This window comes from Taudactylus pleione, unplaced genomic scaffold (genome assembly GCF_031769625.1).
Source record: "Taudactylus pleione unplaced genomic scaffold, aTauple2 ptg000262l, whole genome shotgun sequence".
NCBI classification, from domain to species: domain Eukaryota; kingdom Metazoa; phylum Chordata; class Amphibia; order Anura; family Myobatrachidae; genus Taudactylus; species Taudactylus pleione.
In genome coordinates, this window is record NW_028284664.1 from 775939 (window position 1) to 794913 (window position 18975).

An 18975-nucleotide genomic window follows, 5' to 3' on the forward strand; every position below is an offset into this window, starting at 1 on the left:
GGGGTCTCTGTCATCTGAAGGGAGGGTCCTGCGAGGAGCCTTCTTCTCCAAACTTCCCACCTGCAGCCCAGAGCAGAGGCACAGCCAGGGAGCAGGACGCAGCAGTGCACTTCAAATGAGTGATCACTGGGGGTTCAGTACACACACACATCTACTCACCCTCATCTCATGCATCATGCACAGCTTGCACATCCTCAGCCAATACCTCTCGCCGTCTGTGCACTCAGTAATGCTGGTATAGCACATCTTCACAACAGATCCTCAGCACATATTGCACATCAGGGTGCAGAGCAGACTTTGGAGTGACTGCTCTGCTGCACTTGCATTGGTCCTGCAAGCCTGCCTGGTGGAGGTTCCTCATACGCACACTGTCTGCACTGGGATTAGTGCTTGGCGCACACGCAGAATACAAAGCGCTAGTGCGTGCGCCCAGCATTGCGCATACCAGTGCCTTCACTCCAGTTATAGTGCACAGTGCTTCAGGGTCGATGTACTAACTACAAGTCTGCTTATTCCAAACATGATGAAACCGATAAAACGGAGCTGCCTATTATCTGACGGGTCCACACTGAGCTGGTGCCAGACGGAGCGCACTCCAATGCTAGAACGCGCGTCTGGCTGAGTCACCGGCTGGTGCGCTTGGCTGAACCATAAGCTGCATCATAAGGAATAACTAGAACGGGCAGCGCCATCCATTAACGGGCTGCACTTCACAGACTGTCTGGCTGCACCTTTACATGACATTCTTCTGGATGCCACTGTCCACTCGCGACCCCATCTAGGCCAGGGACTAACATCTGGAACCGATACTCTTATCAGTCCTGGGCGCATGCCTATGGACTGCTTGTTAGCTGGAGGCTAAGGGCAACGCGCGAATGCAGTGTGTGACTACTAATCAATCACCTGCATAAAATAATATCACATGATCCCTGGATATTACAGAGGTTATAGTAAGCAACCGGATACACTTAAAGAATTGCCGAATTCAGTGTTTCCCAAAAGAGGTAGGAGAAACGGTATCAGATGTACTGTAGACGTCTCTGGCACCCGCTAAGTAAAACTGGAGCACATTGCACATTTGCACAAGGCCATTTTGCGACATAATTGTCTAATTGGCCTAGCCCCTCTTTTTTATTTTTTTTGCTTAAGCGCATGTGGGGAGCAGCCAGAGGCCACGCCCCCGAGGATCCTGCGCCTATTTCTGTGTTGGATTGTTAATTGCAACATTGAGAAGAGAGGAAGAAGAGCTGGAGCTGTCTTCAAAGGGAGCCGGTAAGACATGGGGACTTGTGATGAGAAGACTCTGCTGTTGAGGGCTTCTCTACTCTTGCCCCTGCTCACCAAGTTCTTGGTCGGCTCCAGCCACTTCACTGATAACCAAGGTGAGTAATGTAATGTCACTTAAGTGACACTACTTTGGTTTTTCTCAGTGACAGTACTGTGGTTTATACAGAAGTTATACTTTGTGGCATCTCTATGTGTTTTAATTAATTGTCATATTACTTGTAATATATCAGTAATCCACTAACTGGGTTTTGTTTATGAGGTTAACAAATTCACGTTATATTCAAGGCTTGGCATTAGAAAATTCAATACAGAATAACATCTCTGGTAAGGAACAGTAGAATGAATTAAATAGATGGACAGACAGAATTAAAATCAATTTATTAGTGCCGCACAGGAATATTTTGAGACTAAATATCCATGACTTCACACTATAGTGTAATACACGGGTGTAACTAAAATAACAAATAATCATTAATTCTGTATGGAATCTCTATAACATTATTTTACTTGTAAAAAAGTTAACTGACTTTTCGGTACTGTAGAGGAAAGTAGGTACTACCTGTAGTAAAAGGGGCTCTAAGCAAGTAACAAATTATGCAGTGATTCACTCTTAGGAAATGGTCAGGGAAGTTGTATGATATCCTCACCATCAATAAGGATTTGTTTAATTCAATCTTAGAAAATATATATTTTATTACTTATTAAGGTAATATGGTGTGTTGTTTTGGACAAATTATACTTTTTCCATTAGACTATTAGGATTTCTGTTTGTATTCCATTGTTGATTACTAATGTTTAGAAAGAGGTGAACTTATTGTACCTTTTTACCTATACTGTACCTGTTTAATTATATAGCTCCTACTGGTGAGTTGGTGCCTTACACAATGAATATCATTGACTTTATACAGTAAATCCATAGGCTACTGCTTTGAAGTTATTAACTTATTATATTACAAAACCTACAGTAGAAAGTACATAGACTACTCCTACAGCTTCATATAATCATGTAGTAGGCTTGCTTTGCCCACCTTCATTTCATACAGCGAACACTACTACAATAGTATTCACAATAGCCACACTGTACACCTTAAAGCGAAACATATATAACATTTGTTAGCTTTCCAATACTCATAGGGATAAAACAGCTATATACCATTTTCCTGGCTGTTCCGTGACTAAGAGGAAACACTCTTCATTTTTTAACTGTGTTTCATTATATAATTGCTATGTGTCATTAGTCAGTTGTGTGAGGACTTAACAAGTACGTGTATATGGTATTATACTCTAAAGGAATCTCCTTGCTTGAGAATTACAATTATATGCAAAGTGAGTAAATTAATACATTATCTATCTATCTATCTATCTATCTATCTATCTATCTATCTATCTATCTATCATTAAACATATTTCAATAAACATGTAGTTATTTTCTATAATCTAATGATATTTTAACTTTTTGCTAAGTTTAAGTGCATAGGTATCACTATCTGTGTATATTGTATACATACTAAACTATACGCATATAGTGCACCTTGACCCCGTATCACAAACCAATACAACTTAGAATGAGCAGCATCACATACCATAATGATCATGGGTGTTCTGGTGTTTGGACCCTTATTTGCTACACACTGCATTATATTGCTGGAGTATATTCTACCATAATAGATCTTATGGACTGAAAATTTTATATCTCTGTGTCCGATGAAAGAATAAGTTTTAAAAACTTTTAAAGTTGAGAGAGAGAGATAGAAGCCAGTTAAGTGGGTGTATTTATATTGTATTATTTTTGTAGCAAAATACTTTAAAAAGTTTGGCTTTGCCACATTCTAATGTTGCAGTCACACGCCTGTGTACTGTATTGTCTCCTGGTAAAATAAGTTTTCAGAAGTCTTGTTATAAAGAGGAATTCCACATACAGTATTGGCCTGTTTATATTTGGGCACACTACAATTGTTTATCTCCATATGAATATTTAATAATGCGTAATATCTGATGTCCATTGAAAATAGAAAGACTAGAATTGGCCAAATAGCAATATTGCCCCATAGAATAAATGGATGCAAAATGCATTAATAGATGCAACAGAAATATACTATATATTTATGATGTTACGGACGAATAACATGAATCTATTACTGGTATATTTTGGCGTTAGGGTTACCAATCGTTATTTATCAGCTGGTCTACATCAGAAATGACACATGCCGGCTGTATACTCTGTTTGCTATTTCCACTTAGGGTGTGAAATGTAGTTTTTTTTTCCAAAGTACCATCCACAATGGATTACATGCATCATAATTTGAAAACATCACTGGAAAATGGTCTACAGATGCACGCTGTAAGACATCCATTGTAAATCAATTTGGCAAAACATTAAATGCAATAAAAGGGTACATTTGCTGTAAAATGATGTTATGCCCAAAAATGTGTATTTCTTGATTAAATCAATGATTTGTCATTTTGAAATAAAGTGAAATAGATGTCTTCCATTGGCAGAATAACTGTCCACATTGCTTGCTTTTTTTTAAGTTTTACTTTTAGGAAAACCAGTATGTGTGATGATTATTTACTAACAAAGTACTATAAGTGACGAAAGGAAAAACACTCATAGCAACCAATCAGATAACTGCTTTTGTTGTCTCACCTGCACTGTATAGGTCAAAAGGTAATTGCTGAAAAGTCACCATGGGTCACTGTATTTTGCACCTTTATACTGTGTTATTAAATAACACATAGTTCAGTTTACAAAATGAATATCAAAAGAGAATGTGAACAATTGAGGTTACTGTGCTATAGCTATGATACACAGATAATGTAAAACTGCAAATTACATCTAAATTATGCATTTAATCCATAATACACCACTGGCATATGTTAACAAAAAACTAATTTGCAAGTGACCGTTTAATATTGGGCTCAAATTTACAATCTGAAAGCAATACCATAGCGCCATATCAGACAGTGCGGATAGGATGTGTTTTCATTATTTCCAAGAAGCTTCACAATTTGACATATTTCATAATTTTTTTTTAAAATAAACAGCATTTTAACTCAGCAATGAATAGGCCATCTGTCCTGCATCTATGTTAACACTTCAATCTTTAAACAGTAAGTTCAATTGAATGTATTTTATAATTCACCATAATGATTTATGCCGTTGATAAAAAAAAAAAATGTAATTTGGAGAAAATAAAAATATCTATGTATAATAGCGATGCGCAATAAAATGCTAAAACAAAATTCTAATGTTTGTTTCTGCAAGTATTTTCTTGTTCAACAACTACCTTCAATATATGAACATATTAAGAAAAATAGTTGACTGCTCTAAGATGCATGTGGACACCAGTGAGATTTTGTTTTTCCAATTTTGCTTATTGCCTAATGTTTTCCTATTTACAGTAGTTGTCTTTTTTTTTTCTTTATTTTTTTTTTTTTTTAGCCCATACTGCGAGAAAAAAAATGGCCTTTTAGCACAGGTGTTGTGTTGTTAAAAATGATTTATTATTGTAACATAGATTTCAAAGCTTTAATGTATTCAAATATTTCTTTTGTATAGGAATTTTATATTGTTATATTTCAATGCATAAATCTAATTAGGGATAATGTATGTCTAGGTGAGTACTTAGTGACAGGTGGGGTGTCTACAGATGTGGCCTTAGAAATTTGATTTAATACCTTGCTTGAAATTGATATTCTGAAAACAAAAGCAAAATCAATACAAAAAAAATAAGCTTTATTAAGTGTTGACATTTAGAACCATATATCTTGAATGTCAGAATGTCAAAAAGTTACTTTTCAATGACTGTGAGCTCATATTGTCAAAATTAATACTTTAATATTCTTTACACTGTTAAAGGTTACAGATAAATGTTTAAAATGTGCTGATTATTAAAATTAGAGGAATCTCCATAAACCCACCCTTGTTTGCACATACCATATGAGAACAATTAAAAATGAAAGCATTCAATTTGTTAAATAGACCTATTTTTCTGCTTCTTGATGCTGAAGAGAAAAATTATATAAACTCGGTAAAAATTGGTGCCAATAAAGTGCTATAGGATTGCAGAGGAGTAGTAATGTATGTAGCAATGTTAACAATGCACATATGTATACGTAATACTTTCAAATTTAAAGACATTTTGATAATTAAGGTAGAACTCCAGTCAAGATAAATATTTCAATGTAAATCATTACTATGGTTCTGTGGGAGTTGTGGCATAAGTTGCTTTTATCACTTGTCTCCGGTGGTCAGTTGTACCATAATGCTTGGTTGAGATGTCTGGAGTTCTCTGCTCGGCCAGATATTTCATATAAGCATCATGTATATCAAGGGTAGGCAATGTGTGGCACTCTTAACTGCTGTATAACTACACATGCCAGTATGCCGTGCCACAGTTTTGCTCTTAGGGCACGCTAAAACTATGACAGTATATGCTGGGATGAGTAGTTCTACAGCAGCTGGAGTGGTAGACATTGCCTACCCCTGATCTATATGGTTAAACTAGAAATTTTTCACCCGGGTAGACCTTAGATATTTACTGTTTCCATTTCCATCTCACCACTCCAGTAACATATTAATCCTTCACCTCTATAGTAATGCATCACTGCTATAGTAAGACATTACCCTCCCTCACCTATTTACTAACATATTTCACTCCCTCACCTCTGCAGTAACACATTATCATTGCTCTCCTCTGTAGCAACACATTTCTCTCCCTCGCCTGTGTTGTAACACATTCGACATTGCCCTCCCTCACATATGTAGAATTACAATCCCTCCGTCACACCTGTAGTAACACATTGCCCTCACTCACACATGTAGTACCTTATTCCCCTCCCTCACCTCTGCTCACTCCTGTAGTAAGACATTCCCCTCCGTCACCTCTGTAGTAACACATTACCACCGATAACCCCTGTGGTAATATATTCCCCTCCCTTGTCCTCTAGTAACACATTTGACATTCTTCTACCTTACCTGTGTAGTAACACATTCCCATCCCACATCTGTGTAGCAACACATTCCCCTTCCTCACCTGTGTAGTAACACATTCCCCTCCCTCACCTGTGTAGTAACACATTCACTTCCCTCACTACTATAGTAACACATTCCCCTGTCACTGCTCTTGTAACACATTTTCCTCTCTCACCTCTGTAGTAACACTATTCCCTTCCTTCACTATTCAAATGGAGCCACACCAACTGCCAGTCATATTTGGCAGCACTTAGGGTGATGGTTGATGTTTGTATATTGAACTGTACTGCAGCCATGATGAACCAGTCAGTCAGAACAATGCAAAGGGGGAGGAAAAATTTTAGGGGTCGAATTTCATAAAAATCCCTTCTTAGTGGGTACCTACATCATGGAAACAATATACTCCACGATTTTCATGTTTCTATGTCCAGGGGTTTGGGCTGGGCGTTGATAAGTTAGTGAGTCTGTCAGTACATAGGATTTTATATATATATATATATATATATATATAGATTGACTACTGATAAAAATTATGTCATCATGTTGGCATGTAATTACAGTTGGTGTGAACTATGAATCTATTCACCAGTGTCAGAGATGATACTTCCACAATGTTCCGGCATAACACACATCTACAGTCTCCAAAAACATCTGTTATTTCCCATGCTTACTCATCACATACCACCGCATGATGAAAACAAAAACACTCCTGATAATCACCCAATACCAACATCATAGCATTATCCACAACCAAAATTGTTTAATATTAAAGAAGAGATAAAACAGGCACAAATGAATAAATACAGAAATAAAAAGCAAGGATGTCTTAAAAAAAAGTACAGTAGTAAAGATAAAAAGAAAAAAGGTAAAGCTAAGGATAATCAATATATGTAATAAAATCGAGTGCTGATAAAAATGATGTCATCACATTGGTGCACCCCTTCCCCAGCTGCATCCCTAAACAAAGACAAAATAATTTCATTATCCCTCTGTAAAGTTTAGCAACACAATTCATGCATGTGCACGTTAGGTCTGCCATGCACATGTGCACAGGCCAATGCAGCGACATGTACAGTTCATGCCACAGCTTGTGTCTGGTTGGTGTAACAACTAAAAGAACTGAAGATGGACCCAATGGAAGGAGATACTGATGAGTAAAAACAGTGTGAGATGGGAGTAAAGAACAAAAAACAGAATGGATAAGAGAGAACGAGAGGGGAAAAAGTGCATGATATAAAAGGGGTGAAGCGAGAGAGAAGACAAGAAAGAGTAGTCGGAGAGAGAAAAAAAAGGTTGAATACAAAAAAAAGCAAAAATATATTGAATTAAGACGTGCTAATTGAATTGGGCATCAACCAAATTGTATTAGTTATACTAAGTGATATTGCAAAACAACATCTGGTAACTTCTGCACAGTGGACCTACAGTATCATACTTAATAACACACATAAGGCTTGTAAACCATGAATTATGATGTCTCTAGTGAAGAACTGTCATAAAAGCTGTCTTTTTGTGCAATTTTTCAAAATAGTGGGAAGCATAAAAATTTCCAACACCAAGAATAAATCTGACATCTTTTAAGATAAAATACTTTATTAATTGTCGTAGCATTCCAGAGAAATATCTTCTTTTACTGAAATATATTGGAAAAACAAAATAATTGAAACTCCAAGAACATACCTGTATGAGGAGAATAAGAAAACAATATAGAAACCCACCCAGTCTTTATTACACGATAATGCAGGAACAACAGTTGTTGTACCCTTAAAGCTTTTGAAATAATTACATGAAGAGGAAGAGGGGGAGACCTTCAGAAGACACTAGCACAAGGGTATTATTATTATTATCCTTTGTTTATATGGCACCACAAGGGTTCCGCAGCACCTCACAAAGTACATTAACAAATGAGCAAACTCGTAAAACAGAGACTTACAGTACAAGACAATACAGAATAAGAACATGGTTTATAAACATTGCTGCAGCGATCATAACACTCAAAAAGGGTAGATGTTTGAGAATTTTTAAATAAACACTTTACATCCTCATGAGTTGAACAAGGTTATGAAAAACTTATTTTTTTGGAAATAAAGTACAATATGTATCTACAGTTTTATTTCTTCTATTCCCACACTATTATTTCTGTATTTCTTTCTCAGAAAAGTTGTAAATGTCCTTAAAATATTCTTATGCTTAGTTGTATTCATTAACGTTCACTCATATTGCTCTGAATACTGACTGCTGACTTTGTATTTCTAAATATAAATATATACTGAAGTGCCAAAAGTCGTGGGATAGATGCCTAATATTGTGTAGAGTGGTATCAATCCCCCAAGTGGACGGAAGTCCTCTGGAGAGATGTGGACGTATACCATCTGGGTAGCTTCCAACAGTTACCTGATACTTGTATTTGCAGGATCTAGGGTGCGAATGAACCTCTCCACAAAATCCCAAAAATGCTCAATTGGGTCCATGTCCGGCGAATGTGGTGGCCACAATTCATCACAATTCTCCAGAATGCTATTCGAACCAATTCTGGACAACTTGGAACCGATGACACGGTGCATTATTCTGCTGAAATTTTCCATTGTTGTGGGGCTACATGAAGTCCATGAAGGGTTGCAAAGGGTGATCAAGCAATGCAACATAGCAGTTACCAGTCAATGACGTGTTCAGACAGACCCATCCCATGCCCGCGTGAATACACTCCACACCATTCTTTAACCACCGCCAGGCTGCATGGTGCCTGGTTGACAATTGGGGTTCATGGCCTCATGGGGTCTGCACTACACCCGAGCCTTTACCATCATTCCAAAACAACTGGAACTGTGACTCATCAGACCATGCCACATGTTGCCAGACCCATAGGGTCCAATTAGCGACTTCACGAGCCAGCCTCCCAGGGTCCAATTAGCGACATCACAAGCCCAGGTGAGGCGTGGTGTCCATTGTCATAGTGTTAACAGGAGGACTCTGGTGGGTCTTCTGCTCCCATTTCGCATTAAAGCTAAAGAACGTTGCACTGACCTGCTGGATATGCGTCTGGTACCTCATGCATTGAATATAGATGTGATTTCAGCCAGTGTCGCCTGCCTGTTACCATGGATAATTCTGGCCAGATGCCACTGGTCACGATCATTAAGCACTCATGGTCAGCCACTACGTTGTCTATGGTAGTTGGTTATGCCTTCCATGAGGTATTCCCGGAACACATGTGACACCGTAGATCAAGGAATGCTGAATGCCCGTACAACTACAGAAATGGAATGTTCCATCCGTTGGGCACTCACTATCGTGCTCCATTCGAACTCCGATAATCCACATTGCCTTGCCATGAGTAGCCTAGCCAGTGTTCAAACTGACTCACGAGATGTCATTACCTTTACATACTGCTATTCCATGACTTTTGGCACCAGTGTGTGTGTGTATATATATATATATATATATATATATACATTAACACCATCAATTTTAAATGTGGTCGCTATTGATTATTTATTGCAGACATTAATATTTAGTCAGGTTGACTGAGACAACATAAATTCAGACCTTTACTGATAACACCGTTTTTAGTGCATTGTCAATACTTGGATCTTCCCCGATAGTTTTTGTATTGTGGAGCATGCACAACACCATTAATTCAGTCTTTACATCTAGGAGACAAATGTTTCTTAGGTTCTGATATTAATCCTTCCCTCTAGAGTATTGAAAATTCATAGATGGGCATATAGTCCAGCTGCTTAATCCCTAGATCCTGTTACGTTATATCTCTAGTGGTAAGAAGGATTTTCAGACCTAGGAAGGCTGGGTAATCCTTCATATTGATCCATCTAACCAGATATGCTGTTTCAACCTTTTTTGTATAATTGACTGCAGATGGCCACCCAGTATTTCTAGATATGCTTATTTACTTGTTTTAATTGGTCGAGGCCACTCATTTACAGTAGTTATGTGTTGAACACGCAAATATATCTTTATATTCACCTTCCACTCTACACACTCTCTCTTCATTGGTAAATAATAGGTCAACCTAGAAGGCAGCCATCCTTTTGAAAACCTAGTGAACAATTCTCAGAAGTTCCATTGATAAACACTTTTTTAATAGTTATTAATAATCCGTTACATTAGGACTTTATTTCCCACACTTTTGACTGTTAAAAATGGGCACCATTCAGTGCTTTACTACCTATTCAAAAGCATAAATATGTTTCACTTTGCAAGAGAAATTTGCAAACAATGTTGTACTACTTCTATATATGTGTTGCAGTCATATCTTACTATGTCAAAGCCACGGTCCAGGCGTGTTGGGTTTGTTTTGTCACCATTCATAATGTTAACCTGAGAACATTGTCATTGCCGTAGTGTCGACATTCATCAGGTCGACACTGATGAAATGTTGCCATGATTATAATGTAGACAAAATTATGTATCCTGGCGGTGTGCCGATCACTTACCTGGTAGCAGCTCTGCCGACTGTGACGATGCAGCGGTGTCTTCTGGGTCCGGCGATGAGCTGATCCAGAGTTCTGGTGGTCATCATATCCATCAAGTAACGCTAACGCCCAACCCTCCAGCTAGTGCCTAAATCTATCCCACCCCTCTCGCAGCCTAACCCTATCCCACCCCACCCGCAGCCTAAACCTATCCCACCCCTCCCGCAGTCTAACCCTATCCCATCCCTCCTGCAGCCTAAGCCTCCCCTCCCGCAGCCTAACCCTCAGAATATTCATATCCCTCCCCAGCCTAACCCTATCCCTCCCCTCCTGCAGCCTAACCCTAACCATACCCTCCCGCAGCCTAACTATATCCCTCCCCTCCTGCAACCTATCCCTATCCCTCTCCTCCCCCCAGCCTAACCCTAACCACCCCCTCTCGCAGCCTAATTCTATCCCTCCCCTTCTGCAGCCTAACCCACCCACAGCCTAACTCATCGGAATTCTGCAGAATGTCGACATTTCACACGTCCACATTGCGAGTATGCAGTCTGCAGAAGTCGACATGTTGACATTTCAACAATACTGACATCCCAACTGTTGACATTGTGGTATTGACATTATGATTGTCAACATTTTTTAATGCTTACACGGTGGCTGCATTCTGTCCCAGGCTGTAGTTGTTTGGGCCTGTATTTTATGTTTTGCAGCTGTGGAGATTTTTTCCTGTAATGAATCGCTGCAATTTGCAAATATAAACTCCCTGTTACCTGGAAGAATAAAAAAAATCCTAATTATACAGAACATGTTTACTGTACTTTCTATTGGAGCTCTTCCGGAGTGATAAAAACGGAATGATTTTTTGTCATTACATAACATAAAACATGATGTAGTTAGCGGCCGCTCGTCTAAATCCCGGCGGCTGAATCCCGACAAGGGACTTGAGATAGTTGTCGAAATACAGACGCCTATCTTAACCCGAACGCCGGAACACAGAAGTACGGTTACCAGAATGAGGTAAGTCCGGGGCGTCCGTAGTGTTAGCCGCAGGGGGGGAGGGTTAGGTTTAGGTTACATAGTGGGGTTAGCGGTAGCTTTTGGGGGGTTTAGGCACCCCTAGGGGGAGGGTTAGGGTTAGCCACTAAGGGGGGAGGGTTTGGGTTAGGCACCACTGGGAGGGTTAGGGTTAGCCACTAAGGGGGGAGGGTTAGGTTTAGGCACTAACTGGGAGGTTTAGGGTGTGGAGTGGGGAGGGTTAGGCTACAAGAAGGGAGGGTTAGGGGGAGAAGGGGGGAGGGTAAGTATACTTACCTGACCTCTGTCGGGATACTAACCATTGGGATGCCGCTGTCGGTATTGTGACAGGAAGCATCCTGACGGCATTACATACCGATTCCCATAAAACTACACATAAGGCATGGCCATCAGTGTTGATAAATGACAAGAATGTCAATTTACTGTAATTGTTTTTTCTGGGTACTGTAGGTAGGATATTACATAGTACAACATGTATTCCTTATAATACATATCACAAAGGCATTCCATGACCATATAAAAGTAAAAGTCTGCAGATTTTATTTTAAAACAGACACTCAGGGATGCAGAGAGGTGGCGGCGGTGGGGGTGAGGAGGGGGTACCCTGGCTCTCAGTGATGGCATTACTGTACTCAGGGCTGGGGATATAACTTACTGGAGGTTGCAGTAATGTGACTTCCCGATATTACTGCACAACCCGACTGCTCCTACTGCCATGGCTGGAGGCCAGAGTACACAATCAGGAGATTACGGAGGAGTTAAGGAGGTAAAGTGTAGCCTCTTTAATGTATGATCAGCATGTTACAAGGATTATTTGCTGAAAAGTCAATGTACAATACCAATTAGTATGTGTTAACAAGTTCATAACGAAACAAAAAGTCGGAGCTAGTAAAACGTAATCTTTGTGTTTTGCTTTCGCTGACTGAGTCTGTCATCTGTGCAATCTCCGCACACTTTTTAAAACCAGTCATGTAGCAGAAGAAGGTGATTTTGACATTGGTCGAGTATAAAAGGTGCTTCTTGCTTTTAGCGAAACACTTAGAAGAAAAGCGTCTTTTGAACAAATGGATGGTGTGTACCAATTTGTTTTATTTCATCTGCTTAGTCAACTTGTCACTTGTTTCGAAAATACAGTGAAATAGGTGACAGACATAGGCTCAAATGTAACAGCCCGCGGTTTTCGTGCTCTGGCACAATATCATTCATATACTGTTTCTGTTAGATTTAAAGAGCCAATTAGTGTTAAGACTTTAAATATAGTGGCTATATCACCAGAATTTAGGCTGAAGCATTGGTCAGGAGAATGTAGTTTGCTGGAAACCAATAGTGATACAACTTATTTTCATGACATGTGTCTGAAGTATAGGCAGGTAATAGGTACCTTTAAATCTAGGTGTAAAGCTGTCGTGGCTTATGTGCTCAATACTTTAACATACCCACCTGTACATTTCAAGACATACAAATATTGTTTGTAATGTAATATAACGTAGTAAGCTTATATAATATATAAAATTCATTGGTATGTTTGTTTGTCTGTCTGGTTATGCATTCGAATACCCCTGCACCGATTGGGATGAAAACCTACCCGAGGTGGTACAGTTGGATCCCAGCCAGGTTCTAGGGGGGTTAGGGTCCACGTTGGACCTCCCATTGGAGTGCACTTGGCAGAACTTTGACCCAGGGAGCCTGTTCCGGGCCTTTCACTGTATGGACTTAGACAATATCACATAATTTGGCCGAAAACTTCACAGAGTGGTAACATTGGATCCCAGAAGACATACTAGGGGGTTGAGGTCCTGGTCGGACCTCCTGCTGGTATATGCTGGGCTGAACTTTGTTCCGGGGAGCCTGTACTGAGCCTTCCACTGGATGGATTTCAATGGTACTTCAACTAGTATTATATATATTGTAAGCTTGCGAGCAGGGCCTTCCTATCTCTGCCTGTCTATTATTACCCAGTTTTGTTCTATCAATGTTTCCAAATGTGAAGCGCAACGGAATATGTTGTTCTATATAAGAAACTGTTAATAAATAAATGAATAATGTTGTGTAATCAGATCTAATAGTAGTAGTTGTACCTCCCAAATCCACTACGTTTGTGAAGTTTGTCAATAGTTGATGGCAACATCGAAATACATAATAAATGTTGGACTAAACTAAAAGAACCTCTGTACTAATTATAACTGCTGTTAAGTATTGCTAATATTATAGACAGCTTATTTTAAGTTTGAAGGTGTTTGCGCAAAGAGTAATTACTGCTACAAATGATAGACATGCTCATATCTTGATCGGGGATGAATCATTAACACATCAATACATTTCTGTTGTTTAATATTAAATCTCAACTGCGATTAAACTGTATGTGAAGCATGCCTAACTCCGAGCTTTCCAGCTTGCTGCCGGCTAATTGACATGACTGCCCACGGTGCTATGTTGCACCTATCTCCTTTTAGGGTTCTTTAAAAAATACATTCTTTGTATATTGGTTCATAGTTTACATAACATATGCTAATTTCCGATGAAAATTCTCCAATAATGCCATACATGGAAGCTGATACTGTGTGCTACATAAAGATGTGCTTCCTATTAGTTTTCATTAAAAGGCTTTAAAGTAAGAGGGAGGCCACCTCTGCTTTTATTACCGCAGCCTTACCTGGCTTCTAGGGGCTGCCACCAATGCATTCCCTAGCAGCCTGTTTTTTCTGCTCATGTGTAAGTTTATGTTATCTTTTTTGCAGATGTGTAATGAATTGGGCAGATGACAGGACCACCTAGGAGCCAATCTGAATGCAGCCTGGGTCAGCACTACTCCTTGGCATTATGGGGTCTATGTACTAAGTCTTGGAAAGAGATAAACTGGAAGGAGATAAAGTACCTCCCAATCAGCTCCTAACTGCCATGTTACAGGCTATGTTTGAAAAATGACAGTTAGTAGCTGATTGGTTGATATTTTAACTCTTTCCACTTTATCCCTTCTCCAAAGCTTAGTATATAGAAACCTATGTCCCCATCCCCTACTGCTTCTTTCCTTCACATATTAAGAGTTATGGGTTTATCTTCGGCTGAACAAACAGGGAGTGTAGTGCTTGACTGTGACATCACATCATATCAGAGACCAGTGCTCCTTGTGGGGGTGCCACAATAGTATTAAAAACACTGGATGAATCATATATAAAATTAATTTGTATGTTTGTTTATTTGTCCGGTTATGCATTCGGACACCCCTGCACCAATTGGGATGAAACTTATTATAGGTGGTCAAGTTGGATCCTGGCCAGGTTTTAGGGGGGTGGGGTCCTGGTCGGACCTCGCTTGGGTGTACGCTGGGCAGAACTTTGACCCGAGGAGCATGTTCTGAGCATTCCACTGGATGGATTTAGACAAAAACTTAACAGAGTGGTAACATTGGATCCCAGAAGAAATACTGAGGATTTGAGGTCCTGGTCTGCTCTCCCTTGGTGTATCTTGGGCAGAATTTTGACCTGGGGAGCCCGTTCTGGGCCTTCCACTGGATTGATTTGGATGCAATCTTAACAGGGGGTGGCAATTGATCTGGGATGCCTAACTTAATAACCTGAAGATTAGTTCCTGTTGGACCTCCCGTTGGTGTACGCTGGGCAGAACTTTGACCCGGGGAGCCTGTTCTGGGCCTTCCACTAGATGGATTTGGATGAAAACTTCACAGAGGGGTGGCAATTGGTCTAGGATGCCTAATGGTGCGTACACACTGGGCGATTAAAGTGGACGACTGAACGATAACGATATCGTTATCGTTCAGTCGTCCACTTTATCGTCCATTTTTAACACAAAAAAGATGAACGATGACGACGACGCGCATTCCCGCGGGTCGTTCGTCATCCTCGTTCATCGGGCTGACATGCAGGCCAACCTGACGACCTCGTCAGGTTGCTGCATGTCAGGGAATGGGTGAGAGAGCCCGGCGCTGAACGATATCGCTAATGATATCGTTCAGCGGCTGTGCTCAATGTCATGAACGACATTGAGCACAGCCTGCCGGGGACACACTAGACGATATCGCTCAGGGAGCATATCTAGTGTGTATGCACCTTAACTTAATAACTTGAAGATTTAAACCCAGGCAACACCAGGTACTTAAGCCAGTGAAATTATATAACTCATTCAAGGTTTAGGCTCCCCTAAACATTGGAATTTTAGACAATCTCCTATTTTCACCTAATGGTCTCTTGATCACCCATTCCTGTCAAACAATGAAACTTTTGCACCCGGGCATAGCTTCCCTGGGAATTACATGAAAATGGGAACACTTTCCTAAGTGAGTGTGAGCCTCTGTGTATTCATTACAATAGTTTCCAGTAAACATATTGATAATTCACAAAATTGTTTGCTTCTTTACATACTTCTTATCTATATGTTTTCCTACATTTAATTCTATGCACTAAGTTGTGATGCAACCTGCAACCTAATGGTTTCATAATTTTCTGTAATGAAGAGATGGAGATATTTACTGTAAAACCAATTATTGACAATGTTGATAATGAATAGTGGAGCCATAAGCATATGTTTGCACTGCCATATTTAGTTAAACTATTTAATAAATAATGACAAGATATGTTTAAATATTTATATCGCCATCAATTAGAAAGCTATAATCTATCACAAAGACATTATCTTCTTCATATTCCAACCCCCTTTCCTGTTATCCTGTGTATTATTAACTGTTAATAGAGAGAGTTTGCGAAATGTCACTCATTCACAATAGCAGTGTAAGTAGTTTACTAAGACAGAGAATGAGCTGGTACAAACTTTAATGTGTTTACTGGTATGAAAGTATAGATAAGAATGGGTTCAGCCAACTCATTAAAATTCTGCCAACAAAAATCTCAATCGTGTTTTTATAGGATTGTACTAGGCAGGACAGTGCAGCCTATGTACTAAGCCATGGGGAGAGGTGAAGTGGATGGAGATAAAGTACCAACCAATCAGCTCCTAGCTGTCAATTTTCAAACACCGGAGTCTATGTACTAAACCTTGAAGAGAGATGAAGTGGATGGAGAAAATCTGACAGGAGCTGATTGGTTGGTACTTTATCCCCGTCCACTTCATCTCTCTCCAAAGCTTGGTACATTGGTCTCTATAAGGTTAGTCACTTCCATAAGGTTACTACACTGGTACACATTGTAGTTTTCACCCCTTGCTCGATTTTTAGGGACTACAGCAAAAGAAAAAAATACCTTTGGGTGGTAGTCAGAATAAAGTTAATTAAAAAAATGGCTTCCAGATTCCATTGTCTGATGGATCTTATGGTTTCACATTGTATTTCTCTATCCTCTTCCAGATGAGCTTGCTTACACACAGCATGATGGACAGATATATCTGCAGATATATTGGGCATTTGCTGTGCAGCACAACCGACTGGTTGGCTGGTACACACTAGCCCACGCACACAAGATATATTGATAGGACAATATATCTGCCAGCATGTACCCAACATAAAAGTCTCAAAATCTTATAGACTGGACTGGACACAATTTGAGGCTGTGACGAACATGAAACCTTTTGTGAAAGCAAACATTTTGCTGTTCCTCATATCTATCACTTGTCGAAAACGCTTTGAAATGAAAATGCATGCTATATATTGTGTGTCTGTTTACTTATTTAATCATGGCTGGCATCTAATGTTTTGATTTTAATACATATCCTGTTGCATATTGTAGCATTCACAAACAAGACTGCAAATGATAGTGTTTGTCATACTTGGCAGAGGGAAGATGGAGAATGAGTGGCTGTTTTCAGTAGCGCACGCAGGGGGGTTTCTGAGTACCTAGAAACCCCCCCTGCCAGGCCAATCCATCCCCGCAGCGCACAAGTATTTATTTGTTTTTTTTTAAGTGAGACAGAGAGCTTTGTCTCTGTCTCATCAGGCGGTTCTGTGAGCGCCGACTGGGCAGCCTCCGCGTAGCTATGGGGATGGCTGAGAGCAGTACAGGGGAGCTGCTGTGGCTGCAGCTCCTCCCTGACAGCTCCCATGTGCCTTTGAGTGCCAGTGATGTCACTCACTGCACTCCTCATCTGCACTCCGGGCAGCATGTAATTTAGCACTGCCACAAACATCATCACAGACAGGTACTGTACCTCCCAGCTCTGTTTATACCATGGGTGTGGGGGGAGATGGTCTGTAGTCCAAGTGTGTGTAATGTGCACTGCATGGTGTCTGTGTGTAATGTGCAGTATAAGTGTCTGTGTGTAATGTGCAGTATAAGTGTCTGTGTGTAATGTGCAGTGTATGTCTGTGTGTAATGTGCACTGCATGGTGTCTGTGTGTAATGTGCAGTATAAGTGTCTGTGTGTAATGTGCAGTGTATGTCTGTGTGTAATCTGCTGAATTTCTGTGTGTAATGTGCAGTGTAAGTGTCTGTGTGTAATGTGCTCTGAGTGTCTGTGTGTAATGTGCAGTGTAAGTGTCTGTGTGTAATGTGCAGTGTATGTCTGTGTGTAATCTGTTGAATTTCTGTGTATAATGTGCAGTGTAAGTGTCTGTGTGTAATGTGCAGTGTATGTCTGTGTGTAATCTGCTGAGTTTCTGTGTGTAATGTGCAGTGTAAGTGTCTGTGTGTAATGTGCAGTGTATGTCTGTGTGTAATCTGCTGAGTTTCTGTGTGTAATGTGCAGTGTAAGTGTCTGTGTGTAATGTGCTCTGAGTGTCTGTGTGTAATGTGCAGTGTGTGTCAGTGTGCAATGTGCAGTGTAAGTGTCTGTGTATAATGTGCAGTGTAAGTGTCTGTGTATAATGTGCAGTGTAAGTGTCTGTGTGTAATGTGCAGTGTATGTCTTTGTGTAATCTGCTGAGTTTCTGTGTGTAATGTGCAGTGTAAGTGTCTGTGTGTAATGTGCTCTGAGTGTCTGTGTGTAATGTGCAGTGTGTGTCAGTGTGCAATGTGCAGTGTATATCTGTGTGTAATGTGCAGTGTGTGTATGTGTATAATGTGCAGTGTAAGTGTCTGTGTGTAATCTGCTGAATTTCTGTGTGTAATGTGCAGTGTAAGTGTCTGTGTGTAATGTGCTCTGAGTGTCTGTGTGTAATCTGCTGAATTTCTGTGTATAATGTGCAGTGTAAGTGTCTGTGTGTAATGTGCAGTGTATGTCTGTGTGTAATCTGCTGAGTTTCTGTGTGTAATGTGCTGTGTAAGTGTCTGTGTGTAATGTGCTCTGAGTGTCTGTGTGTAATGTGCAGTGTGTCAGTGTGCAATGTGCAGTGTGTGTATGTGT

At 40.0% G+C, this 18975-nt stretch overlaps 1 protein-coding gene across 2 annotated transcripts in view; it reads left to right on the top strand.

The window, feature by feature from the left end:
• The first annotated feature begins 1279 nt into the window (after positions 1-1279).
• EPHA6 (EPH receptor A6) overlaps positions 1280-18975 on the top strand; it is an 888766-nt gene continuing 871070 nt past the window's right edge. For both annotated transcript variants that reach the window (XM_088481055.1, XM_088481056.1), the window contains exon 1: positions 1280-1382. In XM_088481055.1, the coding sequence (XP_088337181.1) occupies positions 1280-1382 (103 nt within the window). The remainder of the gene's footprint in view (positions 1383-18975) is intronic.